This window comes from Colias eurytheme, chromosome 6 (genome assembly GCF_061535395.1).
Source record: "Colias eurytheme isolate Ceu_HAF_F1 chromosome 6, ilColEury1 Martin Lab GWU primary, whole genome shotgun sequence".
Lineage (NCBI taxonomy): Eukaryota > Metazoa > Arthropoda > Insecta > Lepidoptera > Pieridae > Colias > Colias eurytheme.
Genome location: NC_142985.1, coordinates 13,785,673 through 13,811,914, shown reverse-complemented (window position 1 = coordinate 13,811,914; position 26,242 = coordinate 13,785,673). Strand labels below are relative to the sequence as shown.

At 38.5% G+C, this 26,242-nt stretch overlaps 1 protein-coding gene across 1 annotated transcript in view; it reads right to left on the bottom strand.

Annotated features, from left to right (window-relative positions):
* The window catches only part of LOC149908150 (cell adhesion molecule Dscam2-like), a 73,269-nt gene that overhangs the window by 22,922 nt on the left and 24,105 nt on the right, over positions 1 to 26,242 (bottom strand). The window contains exons 5-26 of the mRNA XM_090102694.1: positions 26,068 to 26,208; positions 25,042 to 25,159; positions 24,630 to 24,843; positions 24,184 to 24,397; positions 20,952 to 21,105; positions 20,711 to 20,862; positions 18,894 to 18,984; positions 17,952 to 18,130; positions 17,647 to 17,792; positions 17,428 to 17,563; positions 17,108 to 17,227; positions 8,604 to 8,810; positions 8,368 to 8,521; positions 8,111 to 8,259; positions 7,806 to 8,001; positions 6,196 to 6,341; positions 6,021 to 6,091; positions 5,158 to 5,425; positions 4,927 to 5,064; positions 4,601 to 4,765; positions 4,397 to 4,526; positions 3,129 to 3,322 (exon numbers count right to left, since the gene is read on the bottom strand). Of these exons, the coding sequence (XP_089958820.1) occupies positions 3,129 to 3,322; positions 4,397 to 4,526; positions 4,601 to 4,765; positions 4,927 to 5,064; positions 5,158 to 5,425; positions 6,021 to 6,091; positions 6,196 to 6,341; positions 7,806 to 8,001; positions 8,111 to 8,259; positions 8,368 to 8,521; positions 8,604 to 8,810; positions 17,108 to 17,227; positions 17,428 to 17,563; positions 17,647 to 17,792; positions 17,952 to 18,130; positions 18,894 to 18,984; positions 20,711 to 20,862; positions 20,952 to 21,105; positions 24,184 to 24,397; positions 24,630 to 24,843; positions 25,042 to 25,159; positions 26,068 to 26,208 (3,483 nt within the window). The remainder of the gene's footprint in view (positions 1 to 3,128; positions 3,323 to 4,396; positions 4,527 to 4,600; positions 4,766 to 4,926; positions 5,065 to 5,157; positions 5,426 to 6,020; positions 6,092 to 6,195; positions 6,342 to 7,805; positions 8,002 to 8,110; positions 8,260 to 8,367; positions 8,522 to 8,603; positions 8,811 to 17,107; positions 17,228 to 17,427; positions 17,564 to 17,646; positions 17,793 to 17,951; positions 18,131 to 18,893; positions 18,985 to 20,710; positions 20,863 to 20,951; positions 21,106 to 24,183; positions 24,398 to 24,629; positions 24,844 to 25,041; positions 25,160 to 26,067; positions 26,209 to 26,242) is intronic.

The following is a 26,242-nucleotide window of genomic DNA, read 5'->3' as shown; positions in this document are numbered from 1 at the left end:
TAATTTAATAACCTATTAAAGGGAGACTGAGAGAAATGTTGTGCATGTAGATGTATTTTATACAAGAGAGTTTGTTTAGAAATGTACTTAATGAGTTTATAATATTTGTTTATTTGTGTGTGTGTTAATTGTATTGTGTAAGTTTGAATGTTTTGATTGGTTGAGTAGGAAGTTACTATTACAATAAAGGCAAGACTTAAACTAACTAATAATAAAAACAAGCTGAATGTTAAAAAATAGCGGAAGTTGCGGCATAGTCATTTTTCTTTGAGTGAAATGTCTTGGATTTGTGCCTCATTTCTAACTAATATAATTTTTGAGCTGTCGTCTTTTCTTAAATAAACTTTCCCATAAGCTGTCCAGCAGTACTTGTAGAGTTTACGTTTAACCAAATCTCGCGCGAGAAAGTGAAGACGAGCTCCCTTGAGTTATTTTCATTCCTACTTTTACCTCTATATGTATACCTAGGTATAATAAATGGATTAACCTATTTTGATATAGTTTATCTAAGAACCAGCGTCGGAAAATATGCTGCCTAACAAAAAAACCGCATCTAATTACCTGCTAGCGAGCTACGGTGGTCGGTGGCACAAACAGATACACACACAACACACATAGCGGTCAAACACTTATCACCCATTTTTTTGCGTCGGGGGTTAAAATATTATAATACGACATAATTTAAAGGACATTTTATGTATAAAATTTACCTAAAAATAAGCATCATTTTAATTTGACCCCTCCCCCCCTACTACCTCAGCTTACCCCCCCACCCCCACCCCACCCTTGGGGACTTTCGATATGATCACCTGGACATTTTATAGAAATAACTGTAGCGTATAACAGATAACTTACGTTTTAACGTACACTGTATTATAATAGTGTACCATAGAATGCCTTAGCAAATGTTCGCCGTGAATACTTAAATGGTCATAACTTTTTTATTTATAAACCGATTGACATGAAATAAACACTAAATGTTAAATGAAGATTACCACAATATATTAATGAAAACCGCATTTAAATCGGATAAGCCGTTTCTGAGATTAGCGTGTTCAAACATACAGACAAACAGACAAACAGACAAAAAAAATTTTAACGACAGTTTTGGGTTTGGGATCGATTTAGTAATAACCCCTGCTAATTTTTTTTTACATATTTTCATTGTACAGACACCACTTTTCTAGAATTTTATTATATGTATTGATGATGATGATGATGATGATGATGTATTGATTAGACTTCTTGGAGAAGCACTTTTGAAACGTCAATACATATTTTGCACGCCTCATAAGCGAAGCGTTGAGGTGGGTACTACTGTCACTTCGCGCAAAACATCTGATTTTTCAAACTTAAAATGTCTTTATGTATCATACATTGCACTTGTAAGATAATACATACACACACATATTAAGAAAAAACACTATTTTTAACATTCATGATATTTTTGATGTCATTTTTGTTATTTAAACTAGTTAAAAAACAGTTTAAAAAAGTTCTGTCTTGGACGTCCGTGTGTCTGTATGTGCGGAGGATTTTCTTGTTAACACGATAGCGACCGAAATACTTTACTAATCGAGTCTTTTTTTTTCTCTTACGCTTGAGTATGCTCAGGAATAGAACCCTTTCATTTTTCAGGGTCTGATTCGATGTGGTTTAATTGTTATTAAATAAACAAAAATAATAATTAATAAATAATTATTAAAAAAAAATTATGAGGCGTGCACTTTTGGATTTTCCAAACTATTGCACGCCTCATAAGCGAAGCGTTGAGGTGGGTACTACTGTCACTTCGCGCAAAACATCTGATTTTTCAAACTTAAAATGTCTTTATGTATCATACATTGCACTTGTAAGATAATACATACACACACATATTAAGAAAAAACACTATTTTTAACGTTCATGATATTTTTGATGTCATTTTTGTAATTTAAACTAGTTAAAAAACAGTTTAAAAAAGTTCTGTCTTGGACGTCCGTGTGTCTGTATGTGCGGATCCTTTTTCTTGTTAACACGATAGCGACCGAAATACTTTACTAATCGAGTCTTTTTTTTTCTCTTACGCTTGAGTATGCTCAGGAATAGAACCCTTTCATTTTTCAGGGTCTGATTCGATGTGGTTTAATTGTTATTAAATAAACAAAAATAATAATTAATAAATATTTATTAAAAAAAAAATTATGAGGCGTGCACTTTTGGATTTTCCAAATTATTTACATTTACCACCGATTCGGAAAGCAGTATCTATGGAGAAGAACCGGCAAGAAACTCCATAGTTGCTCTTTTAAATCATATCAGTATTACAATTTAATTTTACAAAATATGTAACTGTATATTATCATAATATGCCAGAGAACTGTCCTGTGGTTTTTACGCGATAACCCTCCATGGGTTTTTATCTTCCATATATTCCTTAGTGCTGTAATAGGCTCTCTGAACTAATACGTTTTTTACATAATTTTTTAATTTAGCACTACTAAACTCTTTGATACTATGAGGAATTCTGTTGTAAAAAACACGGTACAACGGTACAACGGTAACAACGGTACCATCGACGCAGACGTGACCAACCGCATCAACACTGGATGGATGAAGTGGAGGGAACTTTCAGGCGTACTCTGTGACAACAGGATGCCGGTGCGTGTGAAGGGAAAAGCATATAAAACAGCGATCCGCCCAGCTCTCATTTACGGTAGTGAATGCTGGCCCATAAAGCAGGCCGCCCATACACAAAAAATACACACAGCGGAAATGAGGATGCTCAGATGGGCTGGAGGCGTTACCCTTGCCGACAGAGTGAGAAACACTTATATCCGAGGAAGCTTCAAAGTCAGATCAATTGAAGAGAAGCTTTCGGAAAGACGCCTCCAATAGTATGGCCACGTGATGAGAAGACCTGAAGAGCACATGACCAAGCGAGTCTGGCCATAAACTCTGGCCCAAAAAAGCGAGGAAGACCTCAACAAACTTGGATGTCTGTTATCAACAAAGACCTGAGGAAGGCTCAAGTCAATGATTCGACGACCCGGAACCGATGACTCTGGAGAAGAATGACGAGGAGAGCCGACCCCAAGTGAACTGGGATAAGGCTAGGCACAGTAGTAGTAGTAGGTGTAAGCGTTTACCTAAAGGAGTGGGTGCAGCCGTGACTGCGCGGCTGGGCGGACCGGCGCCGGCGCCCGTGGAAGCGCGCACCCAGAACTCGTATACGGCGCGCTCGCGCAGCCCGCGCACGTCGTGGCTAAGCTCCTCCTCGCCCTCCCAGCCCTCGCCAGCCGGGCCGCTAGCTTCAACGCGTTGAGACCACTCGCCCCCCACTCTAAGGACGTTTTGCTTTAGTCACCGACTTACTGCATCTTGAACTTGACTTAATAGTACCTACTAACTTAATTATAGTACGTTTCAAAAAAATTGTTTGTCGCGTAAGTAAAGATAAATAAAGATAAAGATAATTTGTAAAAGTCTAAAGCGCGTCACACACGGTGAAGATACTATAATATTTTATGTTAAAATTCTCTAATATAAAATATTACAGTATCTTAGGGTATCCGGTATCAGCGTTCTGACCATCATTTTTCTTTTTGTCATTGCGTACTAAGACCCCTGTAGAACCGCCATCCACAAATGACCCGAAACACTGACACAAAATTTCGGGTCATTTGTAACAGGATGGCGGTTCTACAAATTATCAATATCTCTGTTTGTTTACGACCTACCGTCATTTTGAGTTCTTGTACGGTTTACGTATTACATCGAATGTGGACTGTATTTAGGTCGCGTTATATGCTGCTAATAATGCTATGATATTATGGGACAACTGGGAACACTTTAAATACTGCTAATAATTATATATAATTTACGCGGATTCGAGCGGATAGATTAGCACTCGGGCGCTGCTATGGAAGAACTGCGCTTTCCGGCCGGCTCGGCCGTCGCACGATAATACTGCTGAGGCAGCTTGACCTCATTTACGTTATTGCTCAATTATTGTAATATGTAATGTAACTATGGATAATAAGTAATTTAAAATAAAATATTTGTTCGCTGCTCGAACAGTTCTGTTCACTGTTCCAAATTCAAACTTTGTTCAAACGTTGTTTGTACTTTGTTTTGGCTTAATAAAAATAACTGCGTTAAAAACAACCGACTTATGTGGATAGTAGTTAATAATATCAAGTCTTTTTTATTTTTTACTATTCCGTTTTTGAAGTCGGTTGTTTTTAACGCAGTCATTTTTATTGTACTTATCTCTGTGGTGCATAAGAATGCTGTTTGTTGTCGTTGTTGGTGTTGTTTGTGCATTTTGTTGCAACAACGTTATATCCAATATTCATAATAATAATTGGGGGCATATAATATTAAAAATATAGTTATTAAATAGTTAAGTTCGTACTTGCCAAGTTCCCTCGTATAGAGCGTATAATGAGTGAGGCGGCCCGCGCGCTCCGTCGGCGCCAGCCACGCCACGCGCACCGACTGCGCCGACGAAGGCAACGCACGGACCAACTCTGGAGCGCCGGGAACTATAGCAACGTATAAGGTTATTAAATAGAGGCGGTCACGAGAGTTCCAGCTTAAACATTGAAATATCATATACCGTCTTCTCTAGTGAGGCAGTAGACGGGTGCGGAGGGCGGGCCGGGCCCGCGGTCGGAGCGCGCGCGCACGCTCACGGAGTAGTTGGCAGCGGCGCGCAGCCCCTGCAGCAGCGCCTCGCCGCCCGCCGCACGCGCCGTCTGCGACCGCACCGCGCCGCTCCACGCTGCACAGTTACCCATCATAATATACTGCCATAGTATAAGGAGAACAAGTTATTTTCGAACAAAGGTACATCGCGCCGTTTGTATGTACACGGAGCGTTCACAATTTGGTCCGAGTTTTGCTTCTAATGCAAATAGTAACAGATAATTGAATTACACTAACACTGTGAGAAGTACATGGGTGCGTAGAGCACATCGTAGCCAAGAGGCGCGTGCGCGGCGTGCGGCGGCGCCCAGCGCACCCGGAGCGAACGGGCCGAAACGGCTTCACATGAAACCTGGCTAGGCGCATCTTCAGGAACTATCCAACATAACAAAAAATAATATAATTAATACATACACATAAAGCTATTTCAAAAGTAATGAATGTACATAATATAATGTCGATTTCTACCTCCGTCTGCAGTGGTGGTGTAGAGAGTGGGCGAAGGCGGGCCCGAGCCGGCGCGGTTGAAGGCGCGCACGGCAAGCGCGTAGCGGCGGAACTGGCGCAGGCCGCCCAGCACGAGCTCGGCGCTGCTCCAGCCGCGCGCCACGGCGCTGCCCGCGTCGGCGCCCTCGCCCACCCCGCCGCCAGTGCTGCCGCCCGCCGCCTCCCTCAGCTCGCGCCATGAAACTACGTACCCCAGCAACTCGCCGTTCCAACTGTCTTGCGCCGGAGCCTTGGATTTACAATTATATTGTTTTACAAACAAAAATTTATTTCATTCATTGGCCATTGGTAATTTTGCTTTCACTCTAAATGATAAATCTCCGATTCATTTGCGGAGTATTCTTACATATATTTAAAAGAAAAAAAGAGACGGGTTGCACTCCGGGAGTGCCGGCAGAAGTGAAAACTTGATTATTAACGCTGAGCATGTTTGATATCCATCCGTCTTACGCTTTTTCGATCAGGTCACGTGTCCTGACGCGAGTTTAAGATTTTATACCCAACGCCGCTAAAGAAGTTTTCACTTCAAAAATTGGTTGTCTGTAAAGTCGGTTTACTGACGATAGTTGAACGTGACAACGTCCGATTGTGCTTCTTTGTCGCTCGTTCCGCGCTCTCGCTTGCACTTCAAGCCTTACATGGAACGCCTCAGAGCGAGGTGTCGCATGAGTCATGTTTTTTCGTGCGTGCAGCCGGCTCTATCGAATAATAAGACGTTGTCACGTCAAAATCGGGATACATGGCGAAGTACTGTCGACGCCCTTAGCCCCAGCAAAGGGCATTAGGATATTAAGTAAATAAGTACCTAGCAATAATTTACTTACAGACCATGAAATATGTACTTCTCCGGAATTGATTGGTCTGATGCGAACGTTTAGCGGTGAACCATTTGGAGCTGAAACCAAGGGCAAACAATAATCAAGTCCAAAATAACGTTAGAAATATAAGTTTTCTTAATATTATATTATTTTCATTTTCAAGTTATATAATTGATTCTACCTTCCTCCAGAGTGGTGAAGATAAGAGCATCGGATTGTGGGGATTGCCCTATGTGATTAGACGCGACTATGCGAAGCGAGTACGTAGTTGCCGCTCTTAAATTCTCTATTTTTGCGTTTAATATGCTGGAGCCATCGACGTCAATCCTACGAATGAAAAAAAAAAGAATATTTTATTCTAAACAATATAATCCTAAGACAAATAAACAATGTAACTAAGTAAGCGTACTGGCCGATTAAGGATTGGCATCTTCACAGTACTCACACATATGCAATTGCACGCCTCATAAGCGAAGCGTTGAGGTGGGTACTACTGTCACTTCGCGCAAAACATCTGATTTTTCAAACTTAAAATGTCTTTATGTATCATACATTGCACTTGTAAGATAATACATACACACACATATTAAGAAAAAACACTATTTTTAACATTCATGATATTTTTGATGTCATTTTGCACGCCTCATAAGCGAAGCGTTGAGGTGGGTACTACTGTCACTTCGCGCAAAACATCTGATTTTTCAAACTTAAAATGTCTTTATGTATCATACATTGCACTTGTAAGATAATACATACACACACATATTAAGAAAAAACACTATTTTTAACGTTCATGATATTTTTGATGTCATTTTTGTTATTTAAACTAGTTAAAAAACAGTTTAAAAAAGTTCTGTCTTGGACGTCCGTGTGTCTGTATGTGCGGATCCTTTTTCTTGTTAACACGATAGCGACCGAAATACTTTACTAATCGAGTCTTTTTTTTATCTTACGCTTGAGTATGCTCAGGAATAGAACCCTTTTATTTTTCAGGGTCTGATTCGATGTGGTTTAATTGTTATTAAATAAACAAAAATAATAATTAATAAATATTTATTAAAAAAAATTATGAGGCGTGCACTTTTGGATTTTCCAAATTATTTGTTATTGCACGCCTCATAAGCGAAGCGTTGAGGTGGGTACTACTGTCACTTCGCGCAAAACATCTGATTTTTCAAACTTAAAATGTCTTTATGTATCATACATTGCACTTGTAAGATAATACATACACACACATATTAAGAAAAAACACTATTTTTAACGTTCATGATATTTTTGATGTCATTTTTGTTATTTAAACTAGTTAAAAAACAGTTTAAAAAAGTTCTGTCTTGGACGTCCGTGTGTCTGTATGTGCGGATCCTTTTTCTTGTTAACACGATAGCGACCGAAATACTTTACTAATCGAGTCTTTTTTTTTATCTTACGCTTGAGTATGCTCAGGAATAGAACCCTTTCATTTTTCAGGGTCTGATTCGATGTGGTTTAATTGTTATTAAATAAACAAAAATAATAATTAATAAATATTTATTAAAAAAAATTATGAGGCGTGCACTTTTGGATTTTCCAAATTATTTATAAACTATTGCAACATAAAAACAATAATTGTCCCCTTCACCCTCTTAAGCTAGTCTGCGCGCGAGAGAGACAGACAGACTTTTCTTGATGCGTATGCACTATGACGTCACGCCGCTTGCGTCTTCACAGACACTACACATGTGCAATGTTTAAATGTGTTTACGTTCCAGCTCTTCTTAATCGGCCAATATAAGGTAAGTTTATAGTAGGTACTTGTCGTCAGATAAATCGAGTGTCAGATTGTAGGTGGCGTGCGCGGGGTCAGAGGTTAGGTGCGCGGGCAGCGCGTGCAGCGGCGCCACGAGCGCGGCGAACAGCGCGGCGGCGGCGCGGCGCGCGCGCCAGCGGACCCGCGCCCACCCCGCGCCCACGCCCCACAGCTGCAGCGACCGCGGCGCGCCTGGCGGCTCTGGTGCAAAACAGATAGTAAGCATGTGATCCTTGATTTTTATTTATGTATTTGATTATGTAAATCAGTTTGAGAAGTTTGTTTGAACATTTAACGTTTAAGCACCTACCTTCAACATGTAGAAACAGTAACAGATCGCTGCGACCGTACTTATTGGCGGCATGGCAGCGGTATTCGCCTGCGTCTTCCCGATCGGCGGAGCGCAGCGTGAGCGAGGAGCGGACGCCCTCCACTGTGCGCACCTCGGATATGGTCCACCTTGGATACATTTCTCGTTATTTGTGTGGGTTCATAAAATTGATGATCTACATTCTACATATTATATATATTATTCTATATATTATTATTATTATTATAAATATCTACCGATAGCTATCAAGGTCGAGTCTTTGTTCGCGATGCGTCCAATGCAGAGTGAGCGGGGAATCGCCCCGGGCGATGCAACTTAGTACTGCACTTTGACCACGCACGCTTGTGATGTTCCGTGCCACCTCACTCGATGTACCGAAATTAGCAGGTTCTAAATTAAAACGGTATAAATCGTCACTAACGATACGGTACGATTGTAACCTTAAGAAGTATATCGATACTTGATCACTAACCGTGCACTGTAATATTAACATGTTTGACGAGCGGCGGGCCGACTCCATTGTCCGCGCTGCAGCGGTACAGGCCCTGGTGCGAGCGGGACACCACGCGCGCCGCGAGCGCCGCTCGTCCCGTTCCCTCACTCTGCTGATCTCCTGCGGTGCCCCACTCGGAGCCCGTCACCTCCCATCGCTCAGAGCCTTCCAGTCCATTGACACCATCTATTTTATAATGACACTAGCGACCCGCCCCGGCTTCGCACGGGTGCAATGCTGATACTAAATACCAGCTAAATACACTACAGAAAAAACTGTGAACGTTGTATAACCGAATATATTTTTATTTTATTTTATTTTATTTAGCCCTTATCTTCCATGACATTTAAATACAATTTATAACAAAAGATACATAGTACATGAAAAAAAATTAATAGTGCAATTCGTTTAAATGTCCTGGCCCCTTTCGGGTATAGGCCTCCTCCAACTGTCCCCATTTCCTCCTGTTTCCAGCTGCCTTCATCCAGTCTTTGCCTGTCAATTGCAGAATATCATCAACCCAGCGAGCTCTTGGTCTGCCTTTCTGTCTCTTGGATCCTGGGCCTATCCATTTCGTGACCCTTTTTGGCCATCTATCTTCGGAGTAGCGGGCGATATGTCCAGCCCATTTCCATTTTAAGCGCTGTGCATGTTGTAACACGTCTATTACTTTGGTTTTTGCTCTGATTTTTGTGCTGTTGACTTTGTCTATGGTCTTGATGCCAAGGATACTCCTTTCCATAGACCGTTGGCACGTGCGTATTTTTGACATTGTAATATGGTTAAAGATCCAAGTTTGGGCACCGTATGATAAACAGGGCAACAGGCACGAGTCCATTACTTTTTTCTTTAGTTTCATTGATAGTTTTTATTTCCTTGTTACTCCAGTATTTATTCCACGTCAATTTGATTCTCTGGTCTATTTCGTCTAGATGTCTTGTCTTTTCACATGATATTTGTTTTCCGAGATAGATATAGCTCTCTACGTATTCTATAGGTGTTTGATTTATTCGTATAGGTTTCTTTATGGCATTGGTAGCTACTTTTGTTTTTGAGGTATTCAGTTGTAGGCCTACATTCGGGCTTGCAGCGCTTAGTTCTGTTAGCATTCCCTCTAGTTGATTTGGTGTTTTAGCGAAAAGAACTATATCATCCGCAAATCTTAGGTTGCTGAGGTTTTTTCCTTCTATGCTTATTCCTTTACCTTTTTTGTTCCATTCTAGGTCTTTCATTATATTTTGCAGGACAGCTATGAAGATTTTTGGTGATAGCGGATCTCCTTGCTTCACACCTCTGCGGATATAAAATTCTGCGCCTAGCCTATCTAATTTGACGCGGCTTGTACTTTTTCTATATATATCCTTGATGATGTTAATGTATACATGTGGAAGGTTCTGATGCTCTAATGCGTCCCAGATACTCATATGTGATATGGAATCGAACGCTTTTGCGTAGTCGACATATGCTATGTATAGATTTTGATTATATTCAGCATATTTTTCTATCACTTGTTCTAAGGTATGTAAGTATGTGATCAATCGTTGAGTATCCTTGTCGAAAACCTGCCTGTTCGACTGGTTGGTGCATTTCTAAAGTTGGCTCTATTCTTTTCACCAGGCACATAGCAAATAGCTTATACATTGTTGGTAGTAGGCTAATAGGTCGGTAATTATTTATATTAGCTGGGTCTCCTTTTTTGTATATAAGGGTTATCCGCGATTTTGCCCATTTGGTAGGGATTTCTTGTTGTTCCAGTATTTTTGTGAAAAGAATAACGAGTGGACCTATCAGTAGATATTTTCCAAGTAGTAAGGCTTCGTTCGGTATATTGTCAACACCCGGGCTTTTATCTTTTTTTAATTTTTGACATTATTTCTTCTTCATTGAATGGTTGTATTGGCAATGTTTTTTCATCTGTTTCTAGACACTTTTTGTAGCTGTAGTTTGTGATAGATTTATCATCGTATAGGGTTGTGTAAAAGTCGGAAGCAATTTTTACAAGGTTCTTTCTAGTTTGCTGTTTCTTTGTGACTTTTTGCGTATTCAATGTCGGGATCCAATTTTTTTCTGAATTTAACTGTTTGTAGGCTTTCTTTTGGCTTCCCGAGGCAAGTAGGTGGTTTTCAATAATATGCAGTCTGTAATTTTCGTAATCTTTTTTAAGTAGTTTGTTTGTAGTTTTGTAGAGTGCTAAAAGTTCCTTTTTATCTTTCTTGTTTTTTGAAGGTTTGTGTTGAAGTTCTATGCGTTTTTTAATTAGGTTTTTAGTTTCTTCAGATATTATTTCTTTCTTTGTTTTTATTGACGTAATTGTTTTTAAACTTTCTAGTATGGATGACTCTATTTTTTGATAGTATGATTCAATGTTATCGTTAGCTTCCCAGTTGATTAATTTTATTTGATTTCTTAAGGCAGATAGGTATGTTTCTTGTGATTTCTCATTTGATAGTGTAATTTTTGGGGTTGTATCAAAGTTAGCTCGGCTTTTCTTTTGTTTATCCAGAGATACTGTTCCTCTCAAGAGTCTGTGGTCGCTCGGAAACGAGAGTTTGTTAATGACTTCCATGTTGGTAAATAGTTTTGGATAGTTACTCAGAATATAATCTATTTGGTTTCTATTCTTTTTATCTGGCGTAATCCATGTCCATAAGTTTTTGGTGTTTTTCTTGAATACTGAATTAATTATTGTAAATTTATTTTTTAGAGCGTATTGGACAAGTTTTTCGCCTCTCGAGTTTCTTTTACCGTAGCAGTATGGGCCTAGTATTGTACTCTCTTCCGGTTTTCTTTGACCTATCTTCGCGTTCAAATCTCCCAATAGAATGACTTTACCGGTTGTGAAACTCCTGGCTTTTTCTATATCATCATAGAAGGCATCAATATCTTCTTCGTTTGCATCAGAGGTGGGTGCATATATTTGTATAATAGAGATTTTCATTGCTGTAAAGCGTAGATTTAGCAAACAGACTCTTTCAGATATGCCTATGTAATTTTCTATATTATTTTTGTATTTTTTCTTAATTAAGAAACCAACTCCATGGAGTCCTTTAGATTCTCCGGTGTAGCAAAATATATGGTCATCATCCTCAATAATGCTATTGCCATTTCTCCTGACTTCAGCAAGACCAATGATGTCATATTTTATTTTTTCTAGGGAGTATTTTAACAGTATCATTCTTTGTGGTGATAATAGGGATTTCACATTATATGTACAGATATAGAGTTTGTGACATGTTGGAGGGTTATAGTCTAGATCTCTCGCGGTGACAAGCCGTGTTGGGAGATCGAGAGGGGGGGGCGTTAATAATTGCTATTCTGTATTTTGTTTTGAGCCGGATGGAGAAGGGATTTTATCTCCAACTGTAAGCGTAGGTTTTTTTAAAATATAGTTATTGCACGCCTCATAAGCGAAGCGTTGAGGTGGGTACTACTGTCACTTCACGCAAAACATCTGATTTTTCAAACTTAAAATGTCTTTATGTATCATACATTGCACTTGTAAGATAATACATACACACACATATTAAGAAAAAACACTATTTTTAACATTCATGATATTTTTGATGTCATTTTTGTTATTTAAACTAGTTAAAAAACAGTTTAAAAAAGTTCTGTCTTGGACGTCCGTGTGTCTGTATGTGCGGAGGATTTTCTTGTTAACACGATAGCGACCGAAATACTTTACTAATCGAGTCTTTTTTTTTCTCTTACGCTTGAGTATGCTCAGGAATAGAACCCTTTCATTTTTCAGGGTCTGATTCGATGTGGTTTAATTGTTATTAAATAAACAAAAATAATAATTAATAAATAATTATTAAAAAAAAATTATGAGGCGTGCACTTTTGGATTTTCCAAACTATTTAAATTATTAGTCTTGTTTATCTTTGTAGGCTGTTTTTGAGACTGCTTTTGAGTTATTTTATTTGAATTGTAAGAGCAAGTTGCCATTTCAGGGGATTCAGATAAGCTCCTTTTTTTATTATGAGGTTTTTGAAATTCGGAATGTTGGTTCGGTGGTTGGTTGAAATGTTGGTCTTTATTTTTAGTATAACAACTTTATCATATTTTATTATAGCATTTTTTCCTTGTTCCCTTAACATCGCTATTTCTCTTTGTAGTTCTTTTCGTTTATTGAGCACATCTAATGTAAAGTCTTCTTTAATGTAGTAGGGTGAGTTTTCTAACATCTTTTTGTTTCTTAGGATTTGTATTTTCATTCCCATAGTAAGTAGAGTAATTACAATGGGTCTGACTTTATCGCTTCTTATTCCAAGTCTTCTCACGGATTCGATGAAGTGCTTTTCGCATTTGATGTTAAGTGTGTTATTTATAATATCTAAAACTTTTTTCTCCAACTCTTGATAGCTTTTTTCTCGCTCTTCTACTCCGAATATTAATATATTTTTTTTCTTCAATGTTTTCTCAAAATTATCAATTTTCATTTTTTGTGAATCTAGTTTTTGTTCGAGTTGTTCGTTTTTGATTTCTAAATGCTTAAATTTCTCATTTATGTTATTATTAATGGTGCATTTGATGTCTTCTTTCATGGCTAGCATATCGACTTTTTGTTGCCTTATTTCCTCTTGCATAATTCGCAACATGTCTTTGATTTCGTCCATTTTTATGTTTAGCGCCCTCTGTTGGTATATGGCAGAACTATTCGAGAATGTCAACAATAACGAGCTACGGCGTAGTTCGTCAAAATTCCAATAGGTGGGACTCACCACAAAACCGAGCTCTTTATAAAAGCCGATAGATGGCGCTTGTTGTCTTGTATGATAATTGTTCGCTTGTAGATGACTAAGCAATGCATAATATATTTGTAGGTTATTAGTTTTATAACTTTCTATTTGAACTTGGTTCTCATACGATCAGCCGTTTTTTCTATGCAGGGGACAATCGCGTAGATCACAAAAAGTATAAATCAGCACAATATTATAATAGCACCCAAATAAAACCGGCCAAGTGCGAGTCGGGCTCGCGCACAAAGGGTTCCGTAGCAGCAAATATAATAAATTACAGTTAAATCAACCTATCTCAAAAACTATAAGAGATACTTTGATCAAACCAAAAATCGTTGAAAGAGTTAATTAGCATGCATCACCTCTATTTTTTTTAGAATTTTATACCCCGTAGTTATAAAAATAGAGGGGGGGGGGACATACTTTTTACGACTTTGAGAGCTGATATCTCAAAAACCGTTCACTTTAAGAAAAATGTTTTTTAGAAAACTTTATATCATTTTAAAAGACCTTTCCATTGATACCCCACACGGGTATGTACATCGAAAAAAAAAATTTCATCCCTCAGTTACATGTATGGGGGGCCCCACCCCCAATTCTTTTTTTTACTATTTAGTGTCATATTTTTGTAGCGGTTCATACAACACATATTCCCATCAAATTTCATCACTGTAGTACTTATAGTTTCCGAGTAAATCGGCTGTGACAGACGGACAGACGGACAGACGGACAGACGGACATGACGAAACTATAAGGGTTCCGTTTTTGCCATTTTGGCTACGGAACCCTAAAAAAGATCCTTTGTTGTTATTGCTATTTTTATCACTTTCTTCGTGTTTATGTAGATACTAGCAATGCCCTGCGGTTTCACCCGCATAGATAGCGATATCGTTACAGTAAAAAGTCTACTATAGGTCGGACTATAGGTTTAATTTTTAATCACATGAAAATCACCTTTACCCCGTCCCGCACTACGGCCTATTTTTTTTTGTTTTAGTGGGGAAATCTTTCATAGATACCCACGGCCTCCGGGGGAGGGGCCGTGGGTTATGTCGGATTCCTACCGACCAAAACCCCACTGTGTTCCGTCAAGACGCATATTGGTAGAATTCCTCAATTCCTCCGTGACCCCCGCACTACGGCCTGCTCGAACAGTATACCTACTTTTTTCTGTAGATTGACACTTTTAAAAATTCCTTATATCTTTTGAATGGAATATCCAATTCTTTTCATTTAAAAAGTATTTTGCTGGTATTGAAACAGTCTATAATAAAACATCATTTAATGGGATAAGGATTAATATATGTGTATGGATAACATGGTTTGATTACTGTCGGCACTTCTATTTACTTTGAAAACGTAAAAAAGTTGTTGTAGTAACATAACTACTGAAGATGGACATATGGTATCGCGGACTTTCTTGTAGATATTGATCCATTCTATAATACCGTAGAACATTTTTTTGTTCTATCTTCAATAGATTCCGCAGCGCACGCGATGACAGAAGTTTTATTGAGGATTTTTTTACACCTTGGGTTACATTATTGCATTTTTGGTAAGGATCTCTAATTTTTTTGAAAATGCAATATAGCCTATGTTGCTTAGTAAAGATGCAGCTTTCTAATGGTGAAAGAATTTTTGAAATCGGTCCAGTAGTTTATGCGTGAAAACCATACATACATACATACATACATACATACTTACAAACTTTTCCTCTTTATAATATTAGTATAGAAGTATAGAAAAGCGTTTAAACTTTCATTTGTAGCACTGAATTTCAAAGTTTTTTACACTTAGTAATACACTGTGTTTTCGCTTTATTAATCACTTTTTATTAATTAAAATATACTTTGTTTACGGAGCTAATGTTTACGCTGTCAAAGTGGCGCCCTCTCCCGATGTGGTTTTTAATTTTTATATATAACCGAATATATATAAAAATTAAAAACCACAGATCACAGAATATGATAAAAACATAGCGGCCAGCTCGGCTCCGGCTTCGCACGGGTATAAAATATACCTATAGCCGGGCGGCCGGCCGGTACCGCCGCAAACGCTACGTCCCGCAATTTTTAAATCTGTAATATCTTCGAAAATATTCACTTAAGGGCCGATTTTTCAATGCTCAGATAAACAGCTAGATAGACTTTATTCTTCAGTTAACAAAATATTCAATTTTTCAATAGACGAATAGGACTTATCTATCGAATAACTACGTTATTTGAGGAATAAATCTATTTGCCGCTCCAACGGCCAGATAGCGCGCTATTCGACGGTTAGGCGTTTGAGTTGACAACTGACGCGTCAAATTTGGGATATTTTCGTATGTCATAACATAGAGCGTAGAATTATTAACAATTAAACCTCTTTCTATATAATTATTATCAATTAAAATCATATTGAAATTGATGTTTTTGATAGTACTGATGACCATGCCATTGAAAATTTGCCGAACGCTGCCTTTAAGTATGTCGTTTCCATCGTAAAATATATAAATTGAAACACAAATTTAACCAAACTCTTTACTCGAATCAAAACAACAATCAACAATCATAGAAGACAAGAGCAATACAAGACAAACTTAAAATGCACTCCTGACGTGAGTCATAATGACGGTTGTTGACAAATTGCAAGAGTTGTCTCTATCCCGCTCTAACCTGACTAATTTAATATGTTTGTTTCGCCACTCCGAGAGCAGAGCTGCCAATATGGAAATATTTGGTCAGATAGTTATTCATCAAATAAATCACGATTGAAAAATAGGCGAGCCGTTATGAGTAAGATAAATAATTGAATAAATCTATTCGAGGGGTAGTTATTAGACTGTTTATCTCGGGATTGAAAAATCGGCCCTAAATCATACGGTGTAAAGGGCCATATAGATCTATATTAAACTAGCGGTCCGCCCCGGCTTCGCCCGTGGTAGGTACATAATATTTACGTTTTCTCTACATAAGAACTATCCTCGTACTTCAAGGAATATAATAAAAAAATAATTATCGAAATCGGTTCAGCCGTTCTCGAGTTATGCGCTTACCAACACATTTTGGGATTCATTTTTATATTATAAGATGAACAATGTATTCAAGGTATTTAATTGGTTAATGATTAATGCTGTATTGGTTAAAATCGCTTCAAAAATAAGCCATTATTTGTCATAAAAAGTAAATGACAAAAAAAAGTTATTGTGGGTTTTTTTATGATTTTATTGAAGGTTTATATGTATAGATAACATCCATTAAATAGTGGAGAAGTACTGTTATTTCTGAGGTTTCTAATGTGATGTCGTAAATAATTACATTTTTTCCGCTTACATTGCAAACGCAGGCTGAACCCTACGAGTTTTATCAAAATAATGTACTAAGTATTGTACACATTGAAAAGATCTACAGAAAAGTCCGTGATGGTATATGTCTATCTCTTATGGATAACCCACAATAACTTTTTTTTGTCATTTACTTTTTACGAGAAATAATGGCTAATTTTCGAAGCGATTTTAACCAATACAGCATTAATCCTTAACCAATTAAATACCTTGAATACATTGTTCATTTAATATAGATCTATATAGCCCTTTACACCGTATGATTTAAGTGAATATTTTCGAAGATATTACAGATTTAAAAATTGCGGGACGTAGCGTTTGCGGCGGTATCGGCCGGCCGCCATTGCACCCGTGCGAAGCCGGGGCGGGTCGCTAGTTGATAATAAACCAAACTTCGTTTGGAAAAAAATACAAACCTATTCTTCTATACCACGTTACAATTGGCGTGGGATATCCCTTAGCAACACACTCCAACTGCAACGGCGCTCCCAGCAGCACGGCGGAATCAACGGCCTCCGTGACCCACGAAGGAGCAACTAATTTTAATAATCCGTTATTATTTTTTGACTCTCTTATTAATGAATTACTTAATTATGAACCCTACTACAACGACCAACAAATGAAGCAATGAATTTAGAAATAACTAAATAGCAATATTAAAATTCGATTATTATTTCCTGTCAATTGATGAACTAATGTCAAAATAATTTATATTGCAGAGTTTTGATTTTGTTACCTTTGACCGTGAGTGACGCAGTGTAGTTGACCGTGGCGGCGTGGTTGGCGACTCGACAAGTATAGGCACCGCTGTGCTGAGCCGTCAATTCGGAAAACATTAGGAGAGAAAACTCGTTCAAGCTCTTTTCTTCGATCTGAGGTGTAGGTATAGAGCAATGAGAAATATGAAACTGTGAGTTATTTAGGTACTAAACAAATTCTGTTAATAAAACTGAACCTGTAAATTAGGTGGCAAAGGCGCTCCATCTTTCAGCCAAGAGAAGTACATGGGCTTGTCCCCCGACGACACTCCACATAACACTTGCACAGAACTGCCTTCTGTGAGCTCCGGCGAGAACATGAACGGTGATATTTTTGGCGGATCTAGATAACAGTACAAGATATAATAATTATTTTATTGAGTCATCATATCAACATAAACAAGGTGGTAATACACAAACTACGATGAACTCTCAATTCAAGAATACATTAGGTACATTATGTAATCGTAGCCTTTGATTCAAAATGGTCAAATCCACTCACTTCTGACTTGTATTTCGATATCTCTGGAGGCGGGATGCGCGGGTGGCGCGGAGACGGAGCAGGCGTAGTGGCCGGCGTCCTGCGGCAGCGCGGGCGCCAGCGAGAGCGCGGCCCCGCGCGCCACCACGCGCCCCGCACCGCCCAGGGCCGCCCCGCCGCGCCGCGACCACCGCACCGAACTGTGCACCGGCATGCTATTTTATTACTTATTTTTGTTCAACAATCTGTTTATTGTTTCATAATATTCTTCCCATGATAAGGAACAGAAATAATGATAATTCTAATAAAGAAGGCCATAAATTTTTGCACGCCTCATAAGCGAAGCGTTGAGGTGGGTACTACTGTCACTTCGCGCAAAACATCTGATTTTTCAAACTTAAAATATCTTTATGTATCATACATTGCACTTGTAAGATAATACATACACACACATATTAAGAAAAAACACTATTTTTAACGTTCATGATATTTTTGATGTCATTTTTGTTATTTAAACTAGTTAAAAAACAGTTTAAAAAAGTTCTGTCTTGGACGTCCGTGTGTCTGTATGTGCGGATCCTTTTTCTTGTTAACACGATAGCGACCGAAATACTTTACTAATCGAGTCTTTTTTTTTCTCTTACGCTTGAGTATGCTCAGGAATAGAACCCTTTCATTTTTCAGGGTCTGATTCGATGTGGTTTAATTGTTATTAAATAAACAAAAATAATAATTAATAAATATTTATTAAAAAAAAATTATGAGGCGTGCACTTTTGGATTTTCCAAATTATTTTAATTTCTAGTAAGGCAGTTTATACAAAACTACATTTACGTAATATTATAGATATAGTTTAACATTAATATTTATTGTTAGTGCAAAAAATATGTTATAAGCACAATCATTTTAGAATGTTATTAATGTAAAGTTTAGAATTATGCTATCAAATGCACCTCTATGGACCTGATCGGATATCCGGCGTAGGGGCACAGCAGCGTGAGGTTGTCGCCGGCCACCGCGCGTACTGGGCCCAGCGGCCGCACCGACGGGGTACCTGCCATCCGACAAAACATTATTTAGTTGTGTTATTGTTACATGCTATAATATACAATATACATGTAAAGAATACATTTTTCTTCTATGTCGATAGATTATCTGTTGAAATGTCAAAGTGACCAAAAAACGCAATTGTCTTTATTTCATTCCCCATATTATTATCATTATTAGTACAGTCCCCAATTGAAATAAAATTCATTTCCGTGGGACTTATCTCCGCCATACGGACTACTGATATCCACTTAATCGGCATGTTTTTCTGAACACAAAAAGTGCGGTTGTCACTTCCTAGGGGTATGGAGGGGGGAGTTATGACGTATTTTTGTCACTACATCCACAGCGGGATGAACGGCAACCAGCTTTACATTGACATGATATCACTTCGAGGTCTTTAGATGAAATTGACTTTACTGATGATTTTAATATGTAAAGATAATTTCAAGATGATTCATACCAACAAAGGGCTAATTCGGCGCTACCGACGCTCAATTAATAGGCTGTAGTTCCATTGTTTATTGTTCCATTGTCATTATTGAAGGTTCATTAGAAAGGTGATTAAAGTAGCTATATGTTTTATAATAAGCTAAATTCTCATAATTCTAACGGTTACCGAGTTTTTTACATTAAAAAAAAATATTCATTTCATAAAAAGTTGTTTTTTGAAAATATTTCAGTTGTTACTAGTTTTACATTAATAAATACTAGGAATGAAATAATGTTTATTTAATTATCTTTCAACTGACACCCTTTTTAAGTAAATCGGTCCAGTAGTTATCTAGATATACCGCATAATAGAATGGCCCGACGGCCATCTTTGCTACGTCATAAATCCCCCCTCCATACCCCTAGGAAGTGACAACCGCACTTTTTGTGTTCAGAAAAACATGCCGATTAAGTGGATATCAGTAGTCCGTATGGCGGAGGTGAGTCCCACGAAAATCGTTATTTGAAGACTTTTTAACGAATGGGTCTCACACTATATTATATACATACATACATATTAATATAAACACGCAGACGCACACACTAACATACACATTCACACACACCCACACATACAAACATACACGCGCACACATACATGCAGACAAACACTCACTAACACACTGGTCACGCATATTATTTTAAGTTACTTTTTAAGTAGAATTAGATTTAAGTTCAGTCTATTGTTTTTGCCTTTTCTCTTCTTATTGTCGTTTGATTATTGAAACTTTGAATGTATTTTTAATAGTGCTATCCGCGAGGGGGGCTAGTGATCTGTACTACAGGTCTTTCACAGACCTATTTCAGACACTAGTCCTTCACAACGAAAATGCTACACGTTTACATATTTAGTTCCTTTGTAATAGCTTAAGTTGTGAAGGCAAATAAATGAACTTTTTATTTTTTTATTATTTATTAATATACATGCTACAAAATCATGAAAAATACACGTTAAGCTTCGACTTGTAATTACTAGTAGGTATGTAAAATATAGTAAAAAATAGAACTGTTCAATTGTTGGAACATTTTCCATAAATTCCTGTATAATTTTCAAATGGATAAATTTTTAAAGAATAAGAGAAAAAATCTACCACGAAGCGGGATTCGAAAACGCGTTACACTGGGTATATACAATTAATCTGTTACGATACTCAAGTTCACTTTTTTTTATCGATTCGATTCATTACACTATTCTCTGATACTTATAAGATATGATATTGGATGTATATAGTTATAGATACCATAAATATTGAGTCTAGCGGAGTGTTCGACGGCGCCGAGCGGGTTGTGCGCGCGGCACGTGTAGCGGCCGCCGTCTGCTGCCGCCGCCGCCGAGATGTTCAGCAGCGACACCACCTCGCCCGACACCGTCGTCTCCTCCGATATGGAGTACCTGTCCGAGCATACCGTTACTGGCTATATAACATGGGGTTACATTGTTTACGCAGTCTCTCGCTGCGGTATCGGCGAGGCTTGCGATACCTGTGTCTGGCAATGTAGCGGTCGAGCGGCTGCGAGTCGAGCAGCCACACGAAGGCGGGCGGCGGCGAGGCGGCGGCGGCGCAGCGCAGCGCCACGGGGCCGCCAGCGCGCAGCGCCTGCTCTATGAACGTGTACTGGAGCTCCGGCGGGGAATCTGTCAGTTGTACCCTCAATTACTCAAAAGAATAATGAGTTCACAAAATAATAAAATTTCGTATAGCATACTATTTTGTGCTATTATGTTGTTAAGCCATATGTAAAAGTTTTCCGAATCGCGTTAGCTTTTTAGAGACCACAGGTAGAGCAGCTTGTAATGTTGTTTTTATTGTAGTTGCAGATTGACCTAGATATTGTCATTAAGCAGTTAAAATAAGTTATTATTTGAATCCCAGAAAGTTATGACATAAATAGATACCCAGTACGAGTAATAAGCCGATGATATTAAATTTGTAAATGAAATTTACACACTCTACAATTTCAGTCAGCGCTTGTAATTTATCCGGTCATTATACAACGTAGATTTATGCGCTTAATCGCACAATACGTTCCGGAAACAAACTCAATTTACTGATTGATTTCATCCTCTCAAACACTTTATTGGAATTGTTCCCCCTCGCTTCCCGCCCCGCTACCCCCCCATTGGCATCTCTCGCAGCACTTAATTAATGAAATCGTTTTTTATATCGAATTGGATCTTAGACAACAAGTTATTAAGACTTCCAACACTGTGAATCTATTCGAGAGGACAGCGATAAATGGTGAATATTACAATGCCTTTATCAATTCAAGAAACAATCTAATCTAATATCTAATCTAATATTATATAAATATATAAATCTAATATATATTATAAAGGCGAAAGTTTGTAAGGATGTATGGATGTATGGATGTATGGATGTTTGTTACTCTTTCACGTAAAAACTACTGAACCGATTACAATGAAATTTAGCACACATATAGAGGGTAACTTGGATTAACACATAGGATAGTTTTTATCCCGGAAATCCCACGGGAACGGGAACTATGCGGGTTTTCCTTTGCAAACGTGGGCGAAGCTGCGGGCGGAAATCTAGTAATTAATATTATAGAAATATATTTTTGCTTTTATCGACAATGATACATTTATGATATATAAGATTATTTTTCATTTCATCGTATATTTCTACATATTAATATTTCATTTCATCGCATATTGCACGCCTTTGTTACTTAAACTCTATTATAAAATTATTAAGAAGTAAACCGTATAATCCCATAAATAATGATTCACTTTACGATGTGACTGGGCCGAATTACACAAATAAATTTAGCGCTATTATATTATATCGGATATTTCTCCTGTTTTCTTACAGCGAATGGTTAATGAAGTTGACGCTTGACCTATTTTTTCCTTTGGCATTCATTAACATATTATGTAGTTCATTAAAATAGGCGACTAAAAAAGATTAATTTTTATTCGACCCTAAAGACAAATTCTCGTTAGTTGATTCGTCGGAGCTTGTCGTTAGATAGGTGTTTATATTTTTCTGTAATAATATTTGATACTAGCGGTCCGCCCCGGAGTCGCCCGTGGTACATATTTACGTTTTCTCTACATAAGATCATCCTCGTACTTCAAGGAATATAATAAAAAAAGAATTATTGAAATCGGTTCAGCCGTTCACACGTGATGCCGTGACAACGCAAAACGGGTGCGGACTCGCAGCCTTTTTATAGCTCCCGCCGCGAAGCGCGTCGAACGCGGCAACTGATAACACAAAAATATTATATAATATAACGTATTTCATGTATAACTTTGGTGTTTCTACACCGATTTACATGATTCTTTTTTTATTGAATAGGTAATAATGTTAACTTTAATAAGGAATTAGTAAGAGTGTTGTAAACGTAGGAGTAGACAAATATAATCAAAAAGCTCCGAATTGCTAAGCTATTGAAGTTTCACGTGTTATTGTTAGTCAATTAACTAAAGATAGACATAATATGCTGTCTAGGAATTTATTTTTATTATAATAATAATAATTTAAGAAAATTTGTGTCGTACATGATTTCTATGTAGCTTTAACCTTTAAGGCCGCACACGCGACGGAAGCTTAAAAAATGGAGTAACTTCTCCCGTTTTCCCAATATTTCCCTTCACTGCTCAGCTCATATTGATCGTAGCGCAATAAAAGTATACTATAACCTGCCCAGAAGTATGAAGAATAATTGTGCCTAATTTCGTTAAAATCTGTCGTGTAGTTTTTGTTTCTATAACGAATATACAGACAGACAGACAGACTAAAATTTTACTGATTGTATTTTTGGCATCAGTAGCAATCCCTTATCACCCCTTCATAGTTTTTTTTAAATATATTTCATGTACAGAATTGGCCTCTACAGATTTATTATAAGTATAGATTAATATCCTCTCGTCTCTTTTATTATGAATGGCTTCAGTAGGCATATGATATTATAATAATGTGACAAGCGGCCTGAGCTTGTCAGTGGTCAATTAATTTGGGTCACGAGTCACGGATGATGGACGCGGGGGTTAATTAGCGTCGGCCGGGAGAGTCGGGACTCGCGGCGTGTCAATCAAGTGTTGTTGCCTGTTGGTGATCTATACTTACGCAAACCCTTTTTATGAAATTGTACCTTAGATAATAATATAAAATTATGCGTACAATTTTATAAAAAAGACGTGTGGCACTCGGGGACTGCCGCGGTAAAGCTATTGCATAGCCTTCAAGCCACACCTCCGAGCCCGTCGGAGTGGGGAGCGTGAGGTTTTTCGTTACGGAATTTATATCTAAACCATAAACAATGGACTATTGTTAATTATTTAAAATAATAATTTAAAAAATATATTCATGAGTTTTCAATCTATAGTGGTTTAAAGTTAACTCAAAAATGGACCATTTTCGTAAATTTTCTAAAAAATCTTAGAGAAAGTGTAAGAAATGTATATAGTATGCTATATATTCGTGATCTACTCAATAAGTTCTTTCATTTGATACCCCACACGGCATGTTTTGGAAATTTTTATTTTTTTCTTTGTATGCCATATTTAATTACCGGGGTGCGGGCAGGGGGACCACAAAACTGGTTGGCAACATCTGTCTATAGGATGTCTGGGATCTATACAATATATATCAGAAGTCAGATTTAGGTCCGCGATTTTTGCAAACGAACATCTCCTTGGAGCCTGCTCTAATACATTCAAGAGTCGAATGCTACAGGAAGCACTTACTCCCTAGTCGAAGTTCGGCGGAGGCCTGTGCGCTGCGCAGGCCGGCGCGCGCCACGCACTGGTAGACGCCGGCGTGAGCGCGCGCGGCGCCGCGCAGCACGAGCGCGCCACCCGCCGCGCCCGCCAGCGCCGCACCGTTGTGCAACCACTGCAGCGACGCGCCCGGCTCGTTCGTGCTGCAGTTCAGCCGCACCGTGCTGCCCGCCTCCGCCACCTGCACGCGTTGCTATTTGTCAATATCCTTTGCACTTAATTATGCTCTCCAATCTTTTTGGAAGAGAAGTTGAATGATAAAGTTAGTATCCCAATTTGACCGTCTTAGTTTTTGCGGAATAAAAGATACTATTTTGTCAACTTGGCACTAAAATTGAACAAAAAAAAGGAAAATTTTTCATATTCACAGTTTATGACTTTATTAAAATACTGAGCCATCAATAAAAACTCACCGTGACTTCTGGCTGTACGTCAACCGTAATGTCAAGCTGCACATCTAGCCTTATTTGAGCCGTGGCGTCGCCGAAGACATTAAAGGCTTTGCAGAGCCAGGCCCCGCTGGTGTCTCGGCCGGCGCGCAGGCACAGCGCCGCGCCGCCGCTCCACAGCCAGGCGGTGCTCGACGCCTCGACGGGCTGCAGCCGCCCCTGCGACTCGCGGTACCAACTACACCAAATAGTGAATGAAAATAGTGAGAACTTCAATATTTCCCTTAGGTAATAAGAAATAAGTAACAAAAGTCCAGTCGTTGAAACAAGCTTTTAGAATTATAAATTAAAGATAGAGGCCTTTTTTTTGTTGTAAAAAGTGGACGAAAATAAAATAAAGTTATAAATAATTTTACTTATGGAAGTGAGATGTTACGTGTAATGTGGTGGCGGGTAGTCCGTGCTGGCGCAGGGCAGGCACAGCAGCGCGCCGGCGGGCGGCGCAAGCTCGCGGGCCGGCGACACCACGCGCGGCGCAGATCCCGCCGAGCTCGCTGCGTGGCCCACAGGTACCGAGCAAATTATTATCAATAGATATCAATTTCATATTATCATTATTACAAGAGCCATAATAAAATAAAGTATAATACATATTTGCATTGAATTGTATCATCAAAAAGAGTAGGCAATTCTTAACGTAAAAGTAATACAGCTCTCAATAATTGCCATAAAATATTATATTCCCTTTAAAATAAATGGAACGCACAAAGAGTAAATAAATAGGTACAATCAAGCAAACTCCACGCACGAAAAGTTTAATGAAATACGTAATAATATAAGCTTTAAGTAAGAAAGATAGGAACGCTTTTAATAAACCTTGAAATAAGTTGTAGTATTGAACGTCTCTGAAGTAAATACATTAAGCTGAACTTTGATATAAATTGAGTGGATCCAGTTGTGTAGTCGGAGTGGCAAATGTTGGCAATTTGCCAACTTTGTTAGTCTGGCGTTAACAAACGTGCAGCGGTGAAGCTTCCTAAAGGTTTGCCGCAATAAAAACTTACACTGTAAGTCAATCCATTCGTCATATCTTGAATATGTTATGAGGAAAGATAATAGTTGATCATTGATCTTTGAAAATTGTTTTATTCCATTTTTATAATATTACTAGCCGCTCCGCGCGGTTTCACCCCCGTGGCTCCTCTCCTGTTAGTCGTAGCGTGATGGTATATAGCCTATAGCCTTCCTCGATAAATGAGCTATCTAACACTGAAAGAATTTTTCAAATCGGACCAGTAGTTCCCGAGATTAGCGCGTTCAAACAAACAAACAAACAAACAAACTCTTCAGCTTTATAATATTAGTATAGATAATAATCTTACAGTTATAAACAGCTGTATTAAAACAATGATGAATTGCCCTGCTTATTGTAACAATAGTCAGAACGCAAGGGATTACTAACGCAGCACGTCGAGCAACGCCGGGCGGGAGCGCTTGGTGAGCGCGGTGAGGTCGTGGCGCGCCAGGCAGCTGTACGCGCCCGCGTCCGCTGCCGACACGCCGCGGATCAGCAGCGTGTCGCCCGCCGACAGGTAGCGCGACTCTGACGTGCAAACATATATGTGTAGTGTATGATT